At 33.1% G+C, this 23,378-nt stretch overlaps 1 protein-coding gene across 1 annotated transcript; it reads left to right on the forward strand.

Annotated features, from left to right (window-relative positions):
• Positions 1-18,892: 18,892 nt before the first annotated feature.
• Positions 18,893-21,375, forward strand: LOC115695593 (uncharacterized). Its single transcript, XM_061113494.1, has 4 exons — positions 18,893-20,034; positions 20,119-20,424; positions 20,515-20,614; positions 20,704-21,375. Exons 1-4 carry the CDS (start codon positions 18,893-18,895, stop codon positions 21,373-21,375), a joined length of 2,220 nt encoding a protein of 739 aa, XP_060969477.1.
• Positions 21,376-23,378: the final 2,003 nt, after the last annotated feature.

Raw genomic sequence — 23,378 nt, forward strand, 5'->3', positions numbered from 1 at the left:
TTCACAACCTCTAGGATAGAGTAAGAACAAAAATAGAACAACTAGAACCTAGATGAACAACTAGGCTCTCACAAAACAAAGAAACACTCTCTTCTCTCAAAAGATAAATGTAGAAAATGAATAATGGAAGAGGTAATTCGAATGGTTGCTCTCTAGGCTCTATTTATAGAACATAGAAACCAAAGAGGCAACCACAAGTTCGAATTAGCAGCTGTACAAAAACTTTCCAAACGAAACACAATCTGCTACATCAGATTCGGATTCTGACGCAGCAGATCTGACCAGAAACGGGAAACTTACTAAAATCGGGTCCGATCTTCTATCAAAGCTTGATTCCTGCCAAAAACAGATTAGATATTCTGATTGTATCAAGATACAATCGAAATTAATAAAGAAAAGGCAATAATCAAAGTTTCCCTAAAAAAGACAACTTTCCAAAAGAGAATACCTTCTCTTTTGAGAAGTTTTTCAACAAAGGAAAGTTCAGCTGAAAGTGCAACTTTCCAAACAAGGAAAAGAGCAGCTAAGAACCGAATTTATAAGGTAAGGATCCGAAAATAAAAGCTCAACAATCTTACCATAAATGGAAAAATTATTTTGTCAACTAACTTGCCAAAAAGGACTTTACAAGCCCCATGACAAAAATGCAGACATACTTTCAAGCTTTATTGGGACATTAGTAAGAGATGGAAAAAATGCTCCAATTAATTATGAAAATTGGCATAAGGTACCTGTTAATTACAAATATGGAATGTGGAAAATCTTACAGGTATTAATCCTTATTTAATTTAGAAGTTTAAATAAGGATTAATACCTGTAAGATTTTCCACATTCTATATTTGTAATTAACAGGTACCTTATGCCAATTTTCATAATTAATTGGAGCATTTTTTCCATCTCTTACTAATGTCCCAATAAAGCTTGAAAGTATGTCTGCATTTTTGTCATGGGGCTTGTAAAGTCCTTTTTGGCAAGTTAGTTGACAAAATAATTTTTCCATTTATGGTAAGATTGTTGAGCTTTTATTTTCGGATCCTTACCTTATAAATTCGGTTCTTAGCTGCTCTTTTCCTTGTTTGGAAAGTTGCACTTTCAGCTGAACTTTCCTTTGTTGAAAAACTTCTCAAAAGAGAAGGTATTCTCTTTTGGAAAGTTGTCTTTTTTAGGGAAACTTTGATTATTGCCTTTTCTTTATTAATTTCGTATCTTGATACAATCAGAATATCTAATCTGTTTTTGGCAGGAATCAAGCTTTGATAGAAGATCAGACCCGATTTTAGTAAGTTTCTGTTTACGGTCGATCTCGCCGTCAGCATCCGAATCTGATGTAGCAGATCGTGTTTCGTTCGGAAAGTTTTTGTACAGCTGCTAATTCGAACTTGTGGTTGCCTCTTTGGTTTCTATGTTCTATAAATAGAGCCTAGAGAGCAACCATTCGAATTACCTCTTCCATTATTCATTTTCTACATTTATCTTTTGAGAGAAGAGAGTGTTTCTTTGTTTTGTGAGAGCCTAGTTGTTCATCTAGGTTCTAGTTGTTCTATTTCTGTTCTTACTCTATCCTAGAGGTTGTGAAGAACTACTTGACTGAACAAGAGATTGGTCTTCGGGAGAAGACTTGATAAAGCCTTACTTCGGGAGGAAGTAAGCACTTGGTCTTCGGGAGAAGACTTGTTGAAGCCTTACTTTGGGAGGAAGTAAGAACTCACATTTCAAAGACGAAGGGAGTTCGGGCTTGAAGGTGTTTCAAGAAGTCAGATTCATAAAGTGGATTACAAAGGATTGCGACAATTCTTTAGAGGGAGTCTAAACTTGTTTAAGTCAATTGTCTTTGTAATTTTGATACTTTATTAATTGATTTCATTCTCTGGGCGTGGCCCCGTGGATTAGGAGTGTTCGTGAGAACACTGATACCACGTATAAATCTCTTGTGTCAAGTTATTTATTTTTTTGCAAATATTTTATATTCTGCCTGTTCCGTTTTGCTGTAGCAGAATTACTTTCTGCTTCTGCAAACGCTTTCAGTTTTTATATTTTCTTATATACAACTGACATTTGCAAAAACACGATTTTTCAATTGGTATCAAAGCAGGACACTAAACTCTTAGTGTGGTCCTATAACGTGTTTGTGTTAAAATGTCATTTTTTGCAGAAGGAAGTTCTATTTCTAGACCACCGTTGCTTAATGACTCTAACTATCCTTATTGGAAAGTTAGAATGAGAGCCTTCATCAAATCTCAAGATGAGAAAGCTTGGAGAATGGTTCTTTCAGGTTGGTCTCTTCCAGTTGAGACAGATTCTTCAGGTAATACTACTATAAAATCTGAACTGGAATGGTCTATTGAAGATGATAAACTTTCTGCCTACAATAGCAAAGCCTTGCATGCTATCTTTAACGGTGTAGGTGAGGGTTACATTAAACTTATATCATCTTGTGTTTCTGCTAAGGAAGCTTGGGAGATCCTTCAAACTCAGTTTGAGGGAACTTCTGATGTGAAAAGATCTAGATTTATCATGCTTCAAACTAAATTTGATGAGCTTAGAATGTCTGATAATGAAACCTTAACTGAATTCTATGAAAAATTATCTGATATTGCTAATGAATATTTTGCTCTTGGTGAAAAGCTTGATGATTCTGTTCTTGTGAGAAAAATTGTTAGAGTACTTCCAGAAAGGTTCGATACTAAACTTTTGGCAATGGAGGAAGCTAAAGATTTTAGCACAATGAAGGTAGAAGAATTGATGGGGTCCTTACGTACTTTTGAATTAAGTCAACAGATTAAACAAAAGGACAAACCCAAATCCATTGCTGATAAAGGTAAAAGTATTGCTTCGAAAGATGCTGATAATGAAAATTCTGATAGTGAATGTGATGATGAGATTGCTTTATTAACTAAGAATTTTCAGAAATATATGAAAAAGATGGGAAATAAAAAGAATATTTCGAGAGGTTCAAAAGGTAATACTTTTATTAAACCATCTGTTTCTAACAAAAAGGGAATTCAGTGCAGGGAATGTGAAGGTTTTGGGCATATTCAAGCTGAGTGTGCTAACACTTTGAAAAAGAATAAGAAAAGTTTCAATGTCACTTGGAGTGATGATGAAACCGAAAGTGATGAAGATAATTCTGAAAATGTTGCCCTAACCTCTGTTATGTCTAATGTGTTGTGTGATTCACAGGTGAAAGTTAGATTGGTATGTCTCAATAATACCACCGAACAAGAGGAATCAGATTCAGATGAGTCTGAAATCTGTGAAGAGTCTCTTGCTGAATCATACAAAGTCATGTATGAAAAATGGATTCAGGTTGCTTTAGAAAATAGAGAGTTGAATAAATTGAATAAAAAATTGTCTCATCAGATTGAAATAAGTGAATTGAAAATAAAAGAGTATGAGACAAGTTTTTGTGCTAAAGATGAAAAAATCACTCTCTTAAAGAAGGAACTTGAAAATTTTAAGAAAAATGCTCAAATGCTTAACCCTGGATCTTCTATTTTTGAAAAAGCTCAGAATGCAGGTGAAAGAGGTTTCACAGGCCTTGGTTCAAATGGAATGGAAAGTTCTGGAGTCATGAAGTTTGTAAAATCTAGTGTTCCAACGAATCACTTTGAGGCTACAAATTCTGCTGTAACAGTTTCACAGCCTGTTGCAGCAAGAGCAGCTTTTGATGCTGCAAAATCTCCAGGATTTTCGAAAACAGTAAGATCTCAGGTAAAAAGATTTGTTCCCACTTGTCATTTTTGTGGTAGAAAAGGACATATCAGACCTAAATGTTTCACGTTGAAAAATCTGTTTAAAATAAATTATATTGATAATTTGGAAAAATCTCAAAAGAAACATAAAGGTTTGAAATAAATATGGGTAAAAAAGAATTGTCTAGCTGGTTTTTCTGATAAAACTGCTGCATCTCAAATGTGGTATTTTGACAGTGGTTGTTCTAGACATATGACAGGTGACAAGGACTTCTTGACTAACATTCGGCCTATGCAATGTGGAGAAGTCACTTTTGGCAATGGCCTATCTGGAAAAGTTGTTGGTATGGGAACTCTAAATTTTGAAGGGTTACCTAGACTGAAAAATGTGATGTTAGTTGAAGGACTGAGGGCTAATTTACTTAGCATCAGTCAAATTTGTGATCAAGGGTTTACTGTTTCATTTGATAGTGATCATTGCTATGTTCTGAATGATGATAATGAATGTATCTTGCAAGGATTTACATCCAATGATAATTGTTACACTCTAACCCCTTTGTTTACTTGTCATTCAGCTATCAACAACACCACAGATCTGTGGCATGCCAAGCTTGGGCATATAAATTTTAAAAACCTGAAAAAATTGTCAAATGCAGGTATTGTTCGAGGACTTCCCAAGCTTGGTAAGGAAAGTGTTGGTAAGTGTGAACCGTGTCAACTTGGGAAGCAATTAAAAATCACTCACAAGCCTGTGTCTGATATCAATACCTCAAAAGTATTGGAATTGCTTCACATGGATCTTATGGGTCCAATCCAAGTTGAAAGTTTGAATGGTAAACGATATATCTTTGTGTGTGTTGATGATTTCTCTCATTTTACTTGGGTAGATTTCTTAAGAGAAAAGTCTGACACTTTTGATGCGTTTAAAACTCTTTGTTTGAGATTAAGAGTTGAGAAAGGTTGTAATATTGGGAAAATTGTTCGAATTCGAAGTGATCATGGTAAGGAGTTTGAAAATTCTGTGTATGATGATTTTTGCAAGTCTACAGGTATAACTCATGAATTTTCAGCTCCCAAAACTCCTCAACAAAATGGAGTTTTTGAGAGGAAGAATCGAACATTGCAGGAAATGGCAAGAGTGATGTTAAATAGCAAGAAATTGACAAAGCGCTTATGGGCTGAAGCTATTAACACAGCTTGCTATATAATAAACAGAGTGTTTATTCGTCCAGGTACCTCAAAAACATCTTATGAAATCTGGAAAGGTAAGCGCCCCAATATAAGTCATTTTCATGTTTTTGGATGTGTGTGTTATGTCTATAGTGATGTTAAAAGTGAGCATATTGGTAAATTTGATGTTAAAAGTGATGTTGGTGTGTTTATTGGATATTCCTTAAAAAGTAGAGCTTATCGTGTTTATAACAGGAGAACTCAAACTGTTTTGGAATCAGCTAATGTGGTTGTTGATGATTTTAAAGATTTTTCAGAGTTTTCCACAAAAGCCAAGATAGATAGTCTCATGGATGCTTCTCCAGAAGCAGCAAAAGCAGATCCTGATGCAGCAGAACCCATTTCTGATGCTACAAACGACGAATCTGCTACTGAAACTGAGACTGGAGAACCAGAACCGTCTATCTTGACTCATCTAAACATCATCACCGATTCTATTCAGAAAGAACCAAGCACCAGAGTCAAATTGAATCATCCAAAAGATCTCATTCTTGGAAATCCTGAAGAAAGCATGGTAACTCGCAGAAGGTATGTTAATTTAATCAGCTTTCTTTGTTTTGTTTCTCAATATGAACCGAAAAATGTGAAGGAAGCCATGACCTTTGAGGAATGGCTCAATGCAATGCAAGAGGAACTCAACCAATTTGTTCGCAACAAGGTATGAATTTTGGTCCGAAGACCAAAAGGTATAAATGTAATTGGAACAAAGTGGTTATTTAAAAATAAAAGTGATGAGTTCGGTACAATTGTGAGAAACAAGGCTCGTTTGGTGGCACAAGGGTACACACAGGTAGAAGGTATTGATTTTGATGAAACTTTTGCTCCTGTTGCAAGATTAGAATCAATTCGTTTACTTTTGTGTATTGCTTGTATTTTGAATATTAAATTGTTTCAAATGGATGTGAAATCTGCCTTCCTAAATGGTATTTTGAATGAGGAAGTTTATGTTGAGCAACCAAAAGGATTCGAAGATCCTCAATTTCCAGACGATGTATACAAGCTTGAAAAAGCTTTGTATGGTCTGAAACAAGCTCCTCGAGCTTGGTATGAAAGGTTGACTCAATTTCTACTTTCTCATGACTATCACAGAGGTAGTGTGGATAAAACTCTTTTCATCAAGCATATAAAATCTGATTTTATCATTGCTCAAATTTATGTTGATGATATAGTTTTTGGCTCTACATCTAACCATGAAGTGCAGGTATTTGTTGATCAAATGAAAAGTGAATTTGAAATGAGCATGTTTGGTGAGCTTAATTTCTTTTTGGGTCTTCAAGTGAGACAAATGGAAGGAGGTACATTTGTATCTCAAAGTAAGTATGCCAAGAACGTTGTCAAGAAATTTGGCCTTGAATCGGCTAAGCAGGTAAGTACTCTAATGAGCACCACACTGAAATTAACAAAAGATGAGAATGGAGTAAAGGTAGACACTACACTCTATCGTAGCATGTAGGCATGGCAAAAAGATCCATTCATTCGGATCGGATCAGTGATCCGATCCGACGGATCATTATTGATCCGAAACATTCGGATAGTTATTGGATCTTGGATCAGATCCGACCCGCCCCGCTTAAATTTTTTACGGATCGAATCTGATCCGATCCGTTTTAAATATATATTTTTTTTTAAAAAAAAATTACTTTTTAATATATTTTTTTTAAAAAAAAAAAAAAGAAATTTGAATCTACCCTAAATTAAATCCCAATTTCATCAAATCTCATTTTCTTCTCCTCATTTTCCCGAGAAAATCCAAATTCCAAACAGCCTACATGAGCCTTTCCCTCAATAGAAGATTCCTCTAAAACCCAGGTCTCTCCCGTCTGATTTTAGGGTTTGCATCTGAATTTTCTGTGTTCAGTCTCAGCTTCTTCTTCTCCGTCCCCTTTCTATATGTGGCAAAATCCTGGGGCGGCTATTCATTCTTAACAATTCCTGGGTTTTCACTACTAAAGCTAAACATTACACAGTTCTTTTACAGAAAAACCCCTAAATTTCCCTCGGTACTCACTATTTGCCACCACTTTCCCTTCCAACTTTTTACGCCATCTTTTTACATCCACTGGATCATAACTCTTTTGGGCTTTTCTCATAGATTTTCGAATTTGATTGATTCATTCATTAATGAAAGCCGCTTGAAGCGGAGTTGTATTGGCTGCCGCCTGGCTGGACTGTTGAAGTTAAAGTACGGGCCTCGAGTGCGTCTGCTGGTACGACTGATAGGGTGAGTTTCCGTAGCTTTTATTGTTGTTGTTAAGTAAGACCACACACACACAAATGAAGATAGAACTCTGTGTATTATTTGAATGTAAGAATAGAAAATGGAAGGGAAAGGTTTGTTAGTTGATATTAGGTAGCTCTGTTTTGAACCATGATTATTTAAAGTTTCCGTTGTTAAAATGGCTCTAGAGCACAATCAACCAACTCGGAAATTCAGAAACCAAATGTCAAGAACACAATCAAACATACTAATTCATTATTCCAGATTCCACAACTAAAGCTATGGTTTTTATTTTATTTTATTTTATTTTATTTTGAATGGAGAGCTGCTTCACATGCGTTGTTGTGCGCATGTTTTGAATTTAATTGTTAGAGGTGGTTTGTCTGTTATCGGTGATAGCGTTCATAAGATTCGAGATAGTGTCGCTTATTGGTCAGGCACACCAAAACGGTATGAGAAATTTGAGGAGAATGCTCGTCACCTTGGAGTCACATGTACTAAAAAGTTGTCTCTTGATTGTGTTACAAGATGGAATTCAACATATTTAATGATAAAGACAGCTTTATTGTACAAAGCAGTATTTGAGCGAGCAAAGCTTTGTGATCCAAAATATAAATGTTTGCCATCAGAAGATGATTGGATTAGAGCTCAAAAGTTATGTGAAAGGCTAGAAGTTTTTCATGAGGTGACAGAGTTATTTTCTGGCACCAAGTACCCTACTGCCAATCTATTCTTCCCGGAGATGTGTAAAATTAAGAGGAAAATTGAAGAAGGAATGTCATCAAATGAGTTATTTATTAAGGATATGTCAACTCAAATGATGTTTAAGTTTCAAAAGTATTGGGAACAGATTCATGGGATTATGACTATTGCAGTGGTTTTGGATCCTAAATACAAGTTTTTGTTGCTCCAATTTTATTTTCCTCAACTCTATGGAGATGATAAATGGGAGGTTGAAATTAGAAAGGTGTGTAGGCTTTGTGTTGATCTATTCAATGAGTACAAATCTAAATGTCCTACTTTAAGTGAAAACAATTCACTTGTGGAAGGGTCATCATCTTCTTCAACACAAGATCATTTATCTAACTATGACTTATATGTTAGAGCTTCATCTGGTGCAATGAATGAAAAGTCAGAGTTGGATCTCTATTTAGATGACCAAGTGTTACCCAGGACTGATGAATTCTTTGATATATGCAACTATTGGAAGATAACAGGATCTAAATATCCTGTGTTGAACATGATTGCCAGAGACATATTTGTTGTGCCAGTTAGCACTGTTGCTTCAGAGTCCTCATTCAGTACTGGTGGTAGACACGTGAGTCCACATCGAGCAAGACTTCATCCTACTACTTTAAAGGCATTGGTCTGTACTCAAAGTTGGTTGGCAATTGACAAACAAGGTATAATTATTTATTTCTTATTATATAAGTTTATACATTAATTAAGAGTTGTTTTATTATATTATTTTAATAATTTTTTTTACAGGCACAAAAACTAAACTAATTACCGTAAATGATCAAGATAATGATGTAGATCCGAATATGGTAATTGTTTTCATTTTTAAAATTTATAAATTAAATTATACTTTTATTTTTAACATATTTATTTTTTTGCAGGAGCCGTACACAGTAAATCTTGAAGACTAGAAGAACAACATATAAAAAGTTTATAGTTAATTTCATGTATTTTTTAGAGGAGATTTATTTCATGTAATCATCATACTACATTATTATTGATGATTATATTAGTGGAATTTCTAAAATTTGGTAAAATTTTTAATTTTTCAATAGTAAAATTATATTTTTATGAATTTGATATATTTTTTTATTGATTTTGACAAATAAAATAAAAATATATAAGAAAAAAAATGATGTATTATTAGTTCTTAAACAAATAAATTTTGGAAAAAAAAATTATAAATTTAGATATAAAATAATTTTTTTAAAAAAGAAAAAAAAAAGTTGGGTGAGATCAGATCCGATCCGTATAAGGCAGGTCGGATCAGATCTGATCCGAGTATCTGATCCAGCGAGGCGAGGCGGGACAGATCCGTACATAATCTGGATCAGGTCGGATCAGATCCGACCCGCCCCATTGACATTCCTAGTAGCATGATTGGAAGTCTTTTGTATTTAACTGCTAGTCGTCCAGATATCTGTTACAGTGTGGGAGTGTGTGCTAGATATCAAAGTAATCATATGGAATCTTATGTTTCAGCTGTAAAAAGGATTATTAGATATGTTAATAGCACCCCTGATGATGGAATTTGGTACTCGAAAGATACTAATTCTAATCTTGCTTATTTTAGTGATGCAGATTGGGCAGGCAATGCTGATGATCGAAAGAGCACAAGTGGAGGGTGTTTCTTTCTTGGGAATAATCTAGTATCTTGGCATAGCAAGAAACAAAATTCCATCTCGTTGTCCACTGCCGAAGCTGAGTACATAGCTGCTGGCAGTTGTTGTACTCAACTTTTATGGTTGAAACAAATGTTGATTGATTATGGATTTGAATTGGGTGTTTTGACTATTTTTTGTGATAACACTAGTGCCATAAATATTTCCGAAAATCCTGTTCAACATTCTAGAACAAAGCACATTGATATAAGGCATCACTTTATCAGGGAACTTGTTGAAAATAAATCATTGCAATTAGAATATGTTGATACTGAAAAACAATTAGCTGATATTTTCACAAAGGCCCTAGATGCAAGTCGCTTTGACTCCCTCAGAAAGTCTTTGGGAGTTTGCATTGTTTAAATCTCTCTTGTTCATATTTTTGTACAATATTGTTCTGTGATTCCTTTCTAGTGTTTAATCATCTTTCATTGTATTTTGACAAATCATGTTTATGCTTTTGGATTATAATTAGTTAGGATCTCATTCTTATCATACTTTGTGATGTTGTGTTAAAAGATTCATGTTACTCTTTATGTGTGTCTAGGATTAAATAAAGTTCTTACAGAGTTGAGCAATTTTTGTTTCAGTCTTGTCAGGCCCCTTGCTGGAATAGAGCTACACATACTGAGGTGTGAAAGCCATCTTTTGAGTAAGCTGGAACATTGTAATTAGCAACTATGATGAGGATGCACTACCATAGAAAAGGGCTACCTTCAGTATGGTGTGATAGCATCCAGTTGCGGGATCAAATTGGAAAAAGGCGAAAATGAAAAATCTTGCCAAGGACAATGATCCTACTTTCACTGCACACACTTATGTCTGACAAGTGTGTTCAAATTTGTAAGTCTCCTCTATTAAATTAAATTGAGAATCCTGGTTCACAATTTTTAGTAACATGCATATATTTTTCCTCAACATCAATTAAGTATGAGTTATTCCTGAGATACTAATTAGTTATTTTCCTTAAAAGTATAACATGTATTTTATTTTGTCAATTGTCAATGATACTTGATTTCCTTGCTTGATTCGAATCACATATATTTATTGTACACATTGTATTTTATTTTCGGTTTTATAATAATAATAAAAAAAAAGAGAGAGGGAGGCGTGTGACTTGCTTCATGGGTTAAGGAAATCTTGTGCTTAAATGGTAAGTATCAACATTCATTCTTCTTTGATTTATTTTGATATTTTTCCAAGTAAAGATTAATCTTTTTATGGTAATGTGCCTTTATTCTTGAAAGATTGATTTAATTTTGGAAATATTATTGGCAATTCTAGTTTCCTTTTTATTTTTATTTTTTTTTTTTAAAAAAAAGGAAAGGAATTGAGGAGTGGGCGGTTTCCTTTTAAGTGTTCATGGGCTGACGGTTACCATTTAAATTTTCAAATTTGGTTTCCTTTTCTTGTCTTGCTTCCAAGTTTATATAAACCAATATTTGTCATTTAACTCACCACCTACCCGAACATTTTTTTCTTGTTTCTTGTATTGTCTCTGTTCATCTTCTCTTTCAGATCCAAAATGGTGAGAACCAAGAATCTAGGGCACACTAAAAAGTTAGAAGAAACCGTTGCAACTCCTTCCAATGCACCCCCGCCTCAGTTCATCCTCCTGCTGTTGCAAAGCATGGAGATTCATCGCTTCCCCAGCGTGAATCTTAAACCGAGAAGCCAAAACCTCCACCCAAGCAAGTTGCTCGCAAATCGGTAAGACCCATTCGCACCTGGCCTTCCTCGTCTGAATCTTCAAAGGAATCTCCTCCTCCTTTGGCCGTTCCACCGCCTACTGCATCAATGCCTGGCTCTACTCCAACAGGCCCTTCTACTCGAACTCAAGCCCAGCAAGTCTCTGCTGAGAAGGAACTTCGAGCCTCTCAATCTCGTGAGAAGTCAGTCCCTCCAGCCAAGAAGAAACTCAAGACTAATCCACCCTCGGCCTCATCTAGTTCCAGTTCAGAAGAAGAGGATCCATTGGAAGTTTCTTCAGACAAATCAGTGTCACTTCACTCTGAGAAGGACAGTGAGGACACAGAACTAGAGCCAGACCTTCCTCGACCAAAATTTGCGTCTGCAGCAAAGGCCTCTGCTGCTGCCAAAGGCAAGCAGCCCATGGAAGATCCCTTCTCTGGTAATGTCCCTTCCTCTCTTTCTGGCTGTCCTAGATTTTATTATCGAGACAATGAGCGTGACTAGAACTTATATGCAAACCGTAAGTGTGAATGGAACTTATATGCAAACCGTAAGTTTGAAAGTGAGAGGAACTATGATTTGCATGCTCATCGTGTTTATGGTATTGTAAAGTTCATTCAATTTCATCAATGGGAAAATACTCTTACTGGTTTCATTGGATACATTGCAAACATTGTTAAGGATTTTTATGCTAATCTCACTGATGATTTCCTTGATGAGAATTCTAGACTTTATCGAAGAGTTTATGTTAGGGGTCATTGGTTCTCTTTTTCTGAAAAGGATATTGCTCAAGCTTTGCAATTGCCCGAGAATGTATCCAATGCAGTGATGTCCGTGGATCGTGAGTTGATGCACTCTGAACTCACGGGTGCTCGTTCAGAGTTGAAACAAGGGGAGAGTCTTCGAATCACTCACCTCACTTTTGCTCATGCTTCTCTTATGCGGTTTGCCTTAAGCAATTGGGTTCCAAATTCAAACAAGACCGTGGTATCTCAAGATGTGGCTTCCCTCTTATACCGGATCACTTCTGGAACTTCCATTGATTTGGCCTCACACATTCTGAACCAAATTGTCTCCTTCCGAAGAGGTAAAAAGCCAACCTTTAAACTTGTGTTTCCCAATCTAATTTATAAGGTTTTATCTTCTCAGAAGAATGTGGCCCAATCACATGAAACACTTGAGCCTCCCATCAGTGGACCTACATTCCAGCCCTCTGAATACTTTGATGGTGTGTTCCAAAAACGACCCAAGGCCGAGGCCGCTGCTGCTTCGTCGCTACAAGTTCGGAGTTCGCCGCAGAACTCCTGGAAGTCAAGTCTGAACTTCAGAATGTGCATACTCGCCTTGGAGCAATGGAAGAAGTCCAGCATGAGATGTCCAAGCAACTGTCTTCTTTGATTAAACTCTACCAAGACTAAGTTGTTTCTCCTTTGTTTTTTGATTGAACTTATATCTATTTTTCTTCTTTGTTTACTTTGGCACTCTGATAAACAAAAAGGGGGAGAGATATTTATTTTTAATTTGTTTGTTGCCCAACTCTGGACCCTTTTTCCAGGGGGAGTTGTGGTTGGTTAGTACTTGTGAACATAACGTTTAAAGTTAGCATGTTTTTGTTTTTTTTTTGTGATATTCGATTGTGTTACTCATGGGGAGTAGTATCTTTTGCTCTTGCTAACTTTGCCATGCATGTACTTTATGTTAAAAATTATTTTGTTAATCTAAAGTGCCAAAGGGGGAGATTGTAAAGTCCTTTTTGGCAAGTTAGTTGACAAAATAATTTTTCCATTTATGGTAAGATTGTTGAGCTTTTATTTTCGGATCCTTACCTTATAAATTCGGCTCTTAGCTTCTCTTTTCCTTGTTTGGAAAGTTGCACTTTCAGCTGAACTTTCCTTTGTTGAAAAACTTCTCAAAAGAGAAGGTATTCTCTTTTGGAAAGTTGTCTTTTTTAGGAAAACTTTGATTATTTCCTTTTCCTTATTAATTTCGATTGTATCTTGATACAATCAGAATATCTAATCTGTTTTTGGCAGGAATCAAGCTTTGATAGAAGATTGGACCCGATTTTAGTAAGTTTTCCGTTTCTGGTCAGATCTGCTGCGTCAGCATCCGAATCTGATGTAGCAGATCGTGTTTCGTTTGGAAAGTTTTTGTACAGCTGCTAATTCGAACTTGTGGTTGCCTCTTTGGTTTCTATGTTCTATAAATAGAGCCTAGAGAGCAACCATTCGAATTACCTCTTCCATTATTCATTTTCTACATTTATCTTTTGAGAGAAGAGAGTGTTTTTTTGTTTTGTGAGAGCCTAGTTGTTCATCTAGGTTCTAGTTGTTCTATTTTTGTTCTTACTCTATCCTAGAGGTTGTGAAGAACTACTTGACTGAACAAGAGATTGGTCTTCGGGAGAAGACTTGATAAAGCCTTACTTCGGGAGGAAGTAAGCACTTGGTCTTCGGGAGAAGACTTGTTGAAGCCTTACTTTGGGAAGAAGTAAGCACTCATACTTCAAAGATGAAGGGAGTTCGGGCTTGAAGGTGTTTCAAGAAGTCAGATTCATAAAGTGGATTACAAAGGATTGCGGCAATTCTTTAGAGGGAGTCTAAACTTGTTTAAGTCAATTGTCTTTGTAATTTTGAAACTTTATTAATTGATTTCATTCTCTGGGCGTGGCCCCGTGGACTAGGAGTGTTCGTGAGAACACTGATACCACGTATAAATCTCTTGTGTCAAGTTATTTATTTTTCTGCAAATATTTTATATTCTGCTTGTTCCGTTTTGCTGTAGCAGAATTATTTTCTGCTTCTGCAAGCGCTTTCAGTTTTTATATTTTCTTATATACAACTGACATTTGCAAAAACACGGTTTTTCAGGGCTGTCCTAAATCATTACATGTGATTTTTATCTTCCCACCATCACGGTTTCCCTAGATTTCACGCATTTGTGTAGGACCTCGAGTTTTCTTCTCACTATTGTCATTCGTCAATATATCTGTAAAGGACTCACTACAATCTTGTGTTGCCAATCTATATCGCATGTATGGATCCATAACTGTTCAGATTTTGAATAAAAAATTAACTATTTAGTAACTTATATAATTTGCTTCATTCTAAAATCATATTTAGAGGACATGATATTTTTGGCATAGAAAATAGTAACTCATAGCCACACATATATAAAAAGAGCAACTAAGAAACAAACTATATAATCAAAAAAACACCACAACTCGAACCTTTCTCTCACTCTGTCTCTCTATATACAAACTTTGACAAATAGAAAAGTCATTCACACCTTAAATTAAAACTTAAAGAAATTATAAAACTTGGGTTCTCCACAATAATAGTTCTCCTATATGCTTCTCTTCTACAACTCTTCTTAAGCAAATATAATAAATGATAAATTGAAAGGAGATGATATGAAAATAACTTTTTCTCTCCCCTGCCCTCACCTTTTTGTGTGAAAAGGTGAAAAAATAGGAGAGACTATGATCTTGTGTGTCTATGAAAAGGATGATTGAGTGTTTTCGTATATGTCTAAAGACAATCAAAATATTTCTGTGATCAATAATATATACCTATTTAAATATTTAAATGAGATTTTATTTGTGAAGATGGAAAATATTTTGAGCAAAGCTATTTGTGAATGGTTTGTACATCTCTGATTCTAACTGACATAGAAATGTAGCAAATGTAACTTGATTTGAATTGATTTCAGCCTACAAGTTGTAGTGCTGAAATGGTATATATAGGAAGCTAGAAGAAAGCTATGATTAATTCAGCATGTCATCTCTCATATCAAATTAAAAAAGACAAGAAAGTATTCTTATGATTCTATGTAGTTGATCATGTATAAATTAACTCCTAAATAGAAGAAATAATATCAAAATAAAATTTTATAAGACACACCTGTTAGCGTATGTTCATCAACCATTTCCTCTGTAATAGAATGAAAAAGTAAGTGGGCAGTGAAAGTATAGATGGAAAAGGGTATATCTATGGTAAGTGGTAGCCACCATTTTCTATTACGCGCTCTTTTCAGAGAAAAAAAAAAAAAAAAGTGAAAAAATTCGCGCTCTTTTATATATATAAGTGAAATGTGATTTTTTTTTTTGGTTAAAAAACATAATAATAGTAAGATTTTTTCTAAACAAACTTTATCAATTATTATTTAAATAAAATTATTATGTAAAGAATTAAAACCATATTTATATATAATATTTAAATACATAAAATTGTTAATCGTATTTTTCGAATAATAGAACGATCTTTTTTTAAAAAAAATTATTGTTTACATATATATATTGATAATATCAATTGCAACATATTAGCTTCTAACTACTCAACAGAATTAGATAAAAAAAAATAAGTGAGAAGGGAAAAGTATAAAGAAAAAGAGACTCACCTATTTATCAGTACAACCAGAGATTTTGAGTGTGAAGGAAAGCTCTCCCAATGCAGTGTATACTCAAAAAAGAACTTTAAAAGAAAATCAAATTGTTAGAATTGAGATATAGAGAATATACGATTGAAAGTATAGAAGGTTACCACTCGACTTATGTGACTTGAAAGCTCCATTGATGATATAAATTGATCATTTGATAGTGCAGCAACAGAGTTTCTCTCTGAGGTGAGCTCCATATTAATAATATAAATGGTTTGTAATCTTCTGTCTCTTACTTCAAATGTGTGTTGGTATTGCCTTGTTTTTTTGAGTTTTGATTTGTTCTCTAAAGTTTTCTTTCTAGATCTGAAACAAATTAATTTGGGGCTTTTCATCTCTCCAACAAATATTTAGGGTTTTTATCAGCTTAGGAAAAAGGTATAAAGCATTCATATATATTATTTAGTATTAATATATTCTTTTCAATTAATATTGAGTTAATGTGTGGTGTTTCCTTAGCCATACAGGTTGCATTTTGAAAAAATCTTTGGAATAAATTTTAAGACTTTTTTTTTATAGAAAATTTTAAGACTTTTATTTAGGTAAAAAAAGTATAAGGCTTTCGTTTTTTTTTTTTTTTTCTTGAAAAACATGACTTTCACATATTATTATTAGCATAACTATATATTGAATTATTTCATTTGATTCTTTTCAATTAATATTTAATTAATGTGGTGTTCATGCAACCACACACGTTGCACTTATAAAAGTGTATACTCTTTTTTTTTTTTTTTAACACAATAAAAGTGTAGGGTAATTCTATAATGTACCCCTAAAAGGAATGTACTGATACACTCTCTACTTGTTTCGGCATTCAGAAAAAAAAAATTTAGTCTATTTTTTTTTTTCATATTTATATACGATATAGGTATTAGGGCTGAACATCGGGCGGGTTTACCGGGTTTCGGGTTGGCGGGTTTCGGGTTCACGGGTTTCGGGTTCAAGAAATTGAAACCGAACCCGGACCCGAATAGGGCACGGGTTGGCGGGTTGGCGGGTTGGCGGGTCACGGGTTGGCGGGTTTCGGTTGGTCGGGTTTAGCGGGTTGGCGGGTTGACCCGGTCAACGCAGTCAACTCGGTCAACTCTTTAAAAAAATTAATTTTTTATTCAAATAATTATTTTTTTAATTTTTTTAATTTTTTAAATTAAGCATATATAATATAACAATTTGTTCATAGTATCTACTATTGAAGAAAAAAAGCATTAATCAATCCAACCAACAAACAAACAACCTATTTATCAAAGATTCAAATCAAACTTCATATTCATGTTCATGAATCATGATAAAAGTGAAAACTAAATTATTTCAAAATACATCCCTATCCAATATTCATAGTCCATAAAAATCTAAAGTCCATATTATATATATAAAAATAGTAACAAAAAAAACATATATATAATATATTTAAAAATTGGGTTGGCGGGCGGGTTCGCGGGTTCAACCCGAAACCCGGTACCCCTAAAATCTCAACCCGCCAACCCACCCGAAGGGTACCGGGTTGAACCCAACCCGCCCGAAACTTTTTTTAAAAAATTTTTTTGCGGGTTCACCAGTTCAGGTTCGGGTGGGTTGCTCGGGTTCGGGTCAAACCCGCTCAAAATGTTCAGCCCTAATAGGTATTTAAGATATCCTACAAAATTTTAAGAAATTCGAAATAATTTACAATATAGAAAGCAATATTCAAACAGTCTTATTTTACATGCGTATAAAATAAAATATCACGCGTGCAACACACTGCTTCAATGCAACTTTCGGTGTATACTTAAGCCACTATTTTTTTATTTGCTTTTATATTTTGGTACTTTATAAATTAATCATGATATATAATTTGTTCTAAACTTTTTTTAAAATATGTACTTTGCTTTTTTCTTAATAAAGAAGTATTTTACTTGATTAATTGATCAATTTAGTCCAAATTTAATATATATATTAATTTGTGTATAGAGTAGGATTTATATCAATCAGTTTGTTCATAGTTGAGTCACATTATTTCTGCATAACAATTTTTTTTTGATAAGTGTTTAATAAAAATAATATTTTCTTCTAATGTATTAATTTGATATATTTTTTTAAAACAGTTATGGACAAGAGTTGGATGCATCATTCTAGATTAAGTGATTCATATCAAGAAGGAGTTACTTTTTTCTTGATTTTGCATTTAAAAATGTAAGTCATGAAAACAAAATTGTATGTCCTTGTGTAAAGTGTGGCCTAATTTCACCTGTCAATCGTGCAATTGCTTATGAACATCTCATATGTAATGGATTTGTGGAGGGTTATACTAAATGGGTATTACATGGAGAAACTTCTTTGCATGCTACACAAAATACTGAGAGTACTCCTATGGATACTCATGAGTCAAATTATAACATTGATATTGATGGAGTTATACATGATGCATTTACACATAATATTTGTGAAGATCTTCATAGTCAAAGTGATGAGCCAAATACAAAAGTAAAAGAATTTTACAATTTGATTAAAGATGGAGAGACAGAACTTTACCCAGGTTGTACGAGTTTTACAAAGCTCTCATTTGTTATTCAATTATTTCATATTAAGTGCATAAGTGGATGGAGTGACAAATCATTTGAAAAGGTACATGAGTTATTTAAAAGAGCATTACCAAAAGGTGAAACATTACCCAATTCCTTTTACGAGACAAAAAAGATAATCAACGAGCTAGGACTTGATTATGAAAAAAATTGATGCATGTCGTAATGATTGCATGTTGTATAGAAAGGGACATGCAAATGACACAGAATGTGAAGTTTGCTCCACACCAAGGTACGCCATTCAATGTATACTATATTTATATATATATGTATATAATATTCTTTTAATTCACATGTAGATTAGAATAACACCATTTTATTTATCTAAATAGGAGTGAAGCTAAAGTGTTGCGCCATTTTCCTTTAATACCAAGATTACAACGATTATTTATGTCATCAAAAACATCTGATTTTATGACTTGGCATCATAAAAAAGATCATAGAAATGACGATTGTATGAGACACCCTAGAGATTCTCCAGCATGGATGACTTTTGATCTCAAACATAAAGATTTTGCTGCAGATCCTCGAAATGTTAGACTTGGGCTAGCTTCTGATGGAATGAATCCTTTTAAGACATTAAGTGTAAGTCATAGTACATGGCCAGTTATTTTGATACCATAGAATCTTCCTCCATGGATGTGCATGAAACAACCAAATTTTATTATGTCTTTGCTCATACCTGGTCCAGAAGCACCTGGAAATAATATTGATGTATATTTGGAGCCATTGATTGAAGAGTTAAAGGATCTGTGGGAAATTGGAGTTGACACTTTTGATGCATCTACAAAGAAAAACTTTAATTTGCGAGCATCACTATTATGGACTATTAGTGATTTTCCAGCATATGCTAACTTATCAGGATGGAGTACAAAAGGAAAATATGCATGCCCATGTTGTCATGAAGATACTTATTCTTTGTGGTTGAAGCACAGTAAAAAGCATTGTTATATGGGTCATCGTCGTTGGTTAGAAAATAATCACTCATTTAGAAACGATGAAAAGTCTTTTGATGGCACAAAAGAGAAAAGAATGGCTCCAACACCATTATCTGGTTCTATGATATTGGATATGCTAGAAGGCTACGAAATTAAATTTGGAAAGAAAGTTAATAATTCTCAATTGCCATATGGTTGGAAGAAAATGAGTATATTTTTTGAATTACCGTATTGGAAGGATAATTTATTAAGACACAATCTTGATGTGATGCATATTGAAAAAAATGTATGCGAAAGTTTAGTTGGAACTTTATTGAGTTTAGATATAAAAAACAAAGACAATTTGAATGCGCGTCTTGATCTAAAGTTTATGGGTATTAGATTTGAACTTCATCCAAAGGAGAGCGAATATAAGAGAACTGTCATACCGTCTGCTTGTTTTACATTAAGCAAATATGAAAAAATTGTCTTCTGTCAATTTCTAGAGAAAATTAAGGTCCCATATGGATATGCTGCCAATATTTCTAGATGTGTTAATGTGATACAACAAAAAATTCATGGGCTCAAAAGTCATGATTTTCATATTATTATGACTCAATTACTACCACTAGCATTGAGAGGAATATCAAGTTCACGTGTTCGTCTACATATAACTGCTTTAAGTAATTATTTTCGCATGATGTATTCAAAAGTTGCTCAACCACAAGATTTTATGCAACTTGAACAAGAAATATCAGTCACTCTTTGTAATCTTGAAAAATTATTCCCTCCGTCATTTTTTGATATAATGGTTCATTTGGTGATACACTTAGCTTATGAGGCGAGAATTGCTGGACCATCAGTTTATCATTGCATGTATCCTATTGAAAGGTAAAATCTGAATTAATTTTTATATTATTAAATTTGAAAATGTTCTAATTTTTTTTTTTCTAATGTTCATATGAATAATTATAGGTACTTGTCTAAGTTGAAATCATACGTTCGAAACAGAAGCAAACCAGAAGGTTGTATTGCTGAAGGATATTTAGCTGATGAATGTTTGACATTTTGCTCAAGATACATGGAAGGCGTGGAGACAAAGTTTAATCGCAAGCCTAGAAATTACAGTAATTTGGAAGTCAATGAAAATTTGCTTCCTATTTTCCAAATGACGGGCCGAAATTTGGGAAAAAAGTATATTAAGAGTTTAAATGAGGATACTAAAGTTAAGGCACATCGATATGTGCTATTTAATTGCAATGTCGTGGACTCATTCATTGAGTAAGTATATTATTTGTTATACCTCTAATAATAAATTTTTTTTTATAATATCACATATAGATATGTGTATAATACTAATTCATTTTGTAGGGAACATCGTAATATTATTGCACAACAAAATTCTCGTCAAAGAGCAATGACTATAGATCGGATTCATAGTCAGTCATTTCCATCATGGTTTGGAAAAAAGGTAAGATTTTTTTCAATATTATCATAATTTTTTTAACTTAATAAATTCATTTACGCATTAAGTGTAGCTATTTGTTTTTGTTAAATCAGGTAGAAGAATTATATGATAACGGAGATAATCGAATTTCTGACGATTTACATTATTTAGCTAAAGGACCAAACAATGTTTTCATTAAATTCAAAAAATATGTAATAAATGGTTTCAAATTCCACACAAAAGCAGTTGAGAAGAAGTTAAAAACTCAAAATAGTGGAGTTATTATGACTGCCAAGACTCAAAGTTTTGCAAGTAGTAGTGATCCAAATCCTGTTTTTGGAGATGTTACATTTTATGGGGTATTAACTGATATTATAGAGCTAGATTATTCTTCGGGAAATCGCGTTGTGTTATTTAAGTGTGATTGGATTTCCAGAAGTGGAATTAAAAAAGAAAAAGATTGCACAAGAGTCAACCTTTCAAAATTGATGCGTGAAGATGAGCCATTCATACTAGCATCTCAAGCTGAACAAGTAATGTATGTGGAAGACCTCAAACACATAGGATGGCATGTTGCTGTAAAAATAAATCCTAGAGATTATTATAATATGAGCGTGCACTCACACGATGAGAATGTAGAATCTTATTTGCAAAGTGAAATGTGTAGTACAAATTTTGATGTTGAGGATGGAGATATCAATTTGATAAGGAATGATATTGAAGACATAGCTATCGATACATTGGTGTCAATTGGTACAAATGACATGGGTGAAGAAGAACCTTAGTGATTATTGTAATTTTTTTTTTTATTTTCTCTTAATAATTATTGACAGATTATTTCAACTTTTTTATTCAAAAAAAATTTATTATGATCCTATGGTATTATTCATTACTTAGTTTTTCCAACATCAAATAAATTAGGTTATATATAACATTTCAAATTTTATTATAAATATTTGAAATAAATACAAATTTTAATAATAATTATAAACTAAAAAAAAATTTATTAAACAAAATATATTTGAAATCGTGTTGTTATGTTATAGTAATACTTTTAAAATGCCATTAAATCTATTATTTTGTGTCATTTTTACAAATGTTATTATTAAAATATTCTAGTGACATTTTTAAAATGATATTTATATTTATTATGTGTAAATATTTATAAATATTTATAAATATCATTTTTATAAATATTTATTATTTTGTAAAAAAAAAATATATTTACAAAATAGTAACATTTTTTGTCAAATGCCACTAAATATACTTATAGTCACATTTTTTAAAAAATGTCACAAATTAAAATGTTATTTATTCTTACTAAAGTGACATTTTTTACCAAATGTCATTAAATTACTGAAACATTTATTAAAAATGTTACTAATTGTCATTAAAATCAAGTTATACTCACATTTATTTAAAATGTTACTAAAATTTATTTCTAGTAACATTTTAAAAATGTTATTGAAAATTAAGTTTAGAAAGTAGAATACATTTAGTTACATTTTTTTTTGCTAAATGTCATTAAATTATTATTTTTATAACATTTTTTAGCAAATGTCACAAAATTAAATGTCACCTATATCCAATATTGTTGTAGTGTACATAATTAAAGATAAAATAATTAATATCGCATTAATTATGGACACGGTATGAATAGCTATGGCTGCGATCAACATACCATAGATAGTCAATATCCCATGGACTAGGCTTCATAGAGTGTTCATATTCATTGTGATCCTTTATGTTATTTCCAGCCTATCTCATAATAATACAGACTCGTTGACTAAGGCTCATTAACGTCCCAACCACATAAAAACTCCGAGTGTTCTCTTCCTATTTCATTCTTTTAAACGTATTTTCTTTAGCTCTAATATTAAATAATTCATTTTCAAAAATTTCGATAAATATTTTTGTGCTTTCATTGAGAGCTAAAAAAAACAGTGATACCATCCATGATTACAATTAGTAATTATGGTACTCACCCAAACCCAATCTGGTATTATACTGACCCTAAGAAGGGTGACGATGGTCCCAATGCTAAGATGTGAGATGCAAAAGATCCAACTGAAACTTTAAAGAAGGCCGCCCAAAATGAACAACAAAAGAAATCAAAATCTGTAAGCCAATCTCAAAAGAAAAAAATAGGAACTCATGCTTCAAAGCAAGGTGACCAAACTAATTCTAGAGGTAGAGATACACAGTTTGATAAGACTAATGCTGAAGCCAAGAAGCCTTTTACTCAGAAGGGTAAAAATCATTGTGATAATTCTATTAGTCGAAGTGATGATGCTGAAGAAGTGCATCCGTCATCACATAAAAAAAAGTGGAAGTCTTTCCACAAATTTTCTGTAAACAAGGTTCAATTATGATCAATGGTATGTCTAACTGCTCTAAGGAGTCTCTTCTAGAGTACCGTTTTCATCACGATTATCATTTTAAATTATCAATACTTTATGACATTAACGTACCTCCATGAGTATCTCTAGATTTAACTTCTCCAGGACAAATCAAATGAATATATTAATAGCTTCTACATTATTCATTTATGCTTCATACTATATTTTTGGACTCATTCTAACTCATTATTACTCATTTGTGCCATTTTTAAAATTTTTGACCTGAAAATATTATGTTGGCATTATTCTTCCGCTTGAATTGCTAGAGACTAGCAATAAGCTAGTTGGGGATTGTGATAAATGCTTAAATCTATACATTTTAAGCCTTTAATTATAGAGATAAAATTTATATAAATTAAATATTTTTTATGTTTTAATGTTAAATTTAT

This window comes from Cannabis sativa, chromosome 4, assembly GCF_029168945.1.
Source record: "Cannabis sativa cultivar Pink pepper isolate KNU-18-1 chromosome 4, ASM2916894v1, whole genome shotgun sequence".
Classification (NCBI taxonomy): domain Eukaryota; kingdom Viridiplantae; phylum Streptophyta; class Magnoliopsida; order Rosales; family Cannabaceae; genus Cannabis; species Cannabis sativa.

Excerpts from the sequence above, each read along its gene's own strand:
- LOC115695593 (XM_061113494.1), top strand. The coding sequence starts at position 18,893 with ATGTCTTTGCTCATACCTGGTCCAGAAGCACCTGGAAATAATATTGAT. Across the intron at positions 20,035-20,118 it reads TGCATGTATCCTATTGAAAG|GTACTTGTCTAAGTTGAAAT; the intron begins GTAAAATCTGAA and ends GAATAATTATAG. Across the intron at positions 20,615-20,703 it reads CATCATGGTTTGGAAAAAAG|GTAGAAGAATTATATGATAA; the intron begins GTAAGATTTTTT and ends TTGTTAAATCAG.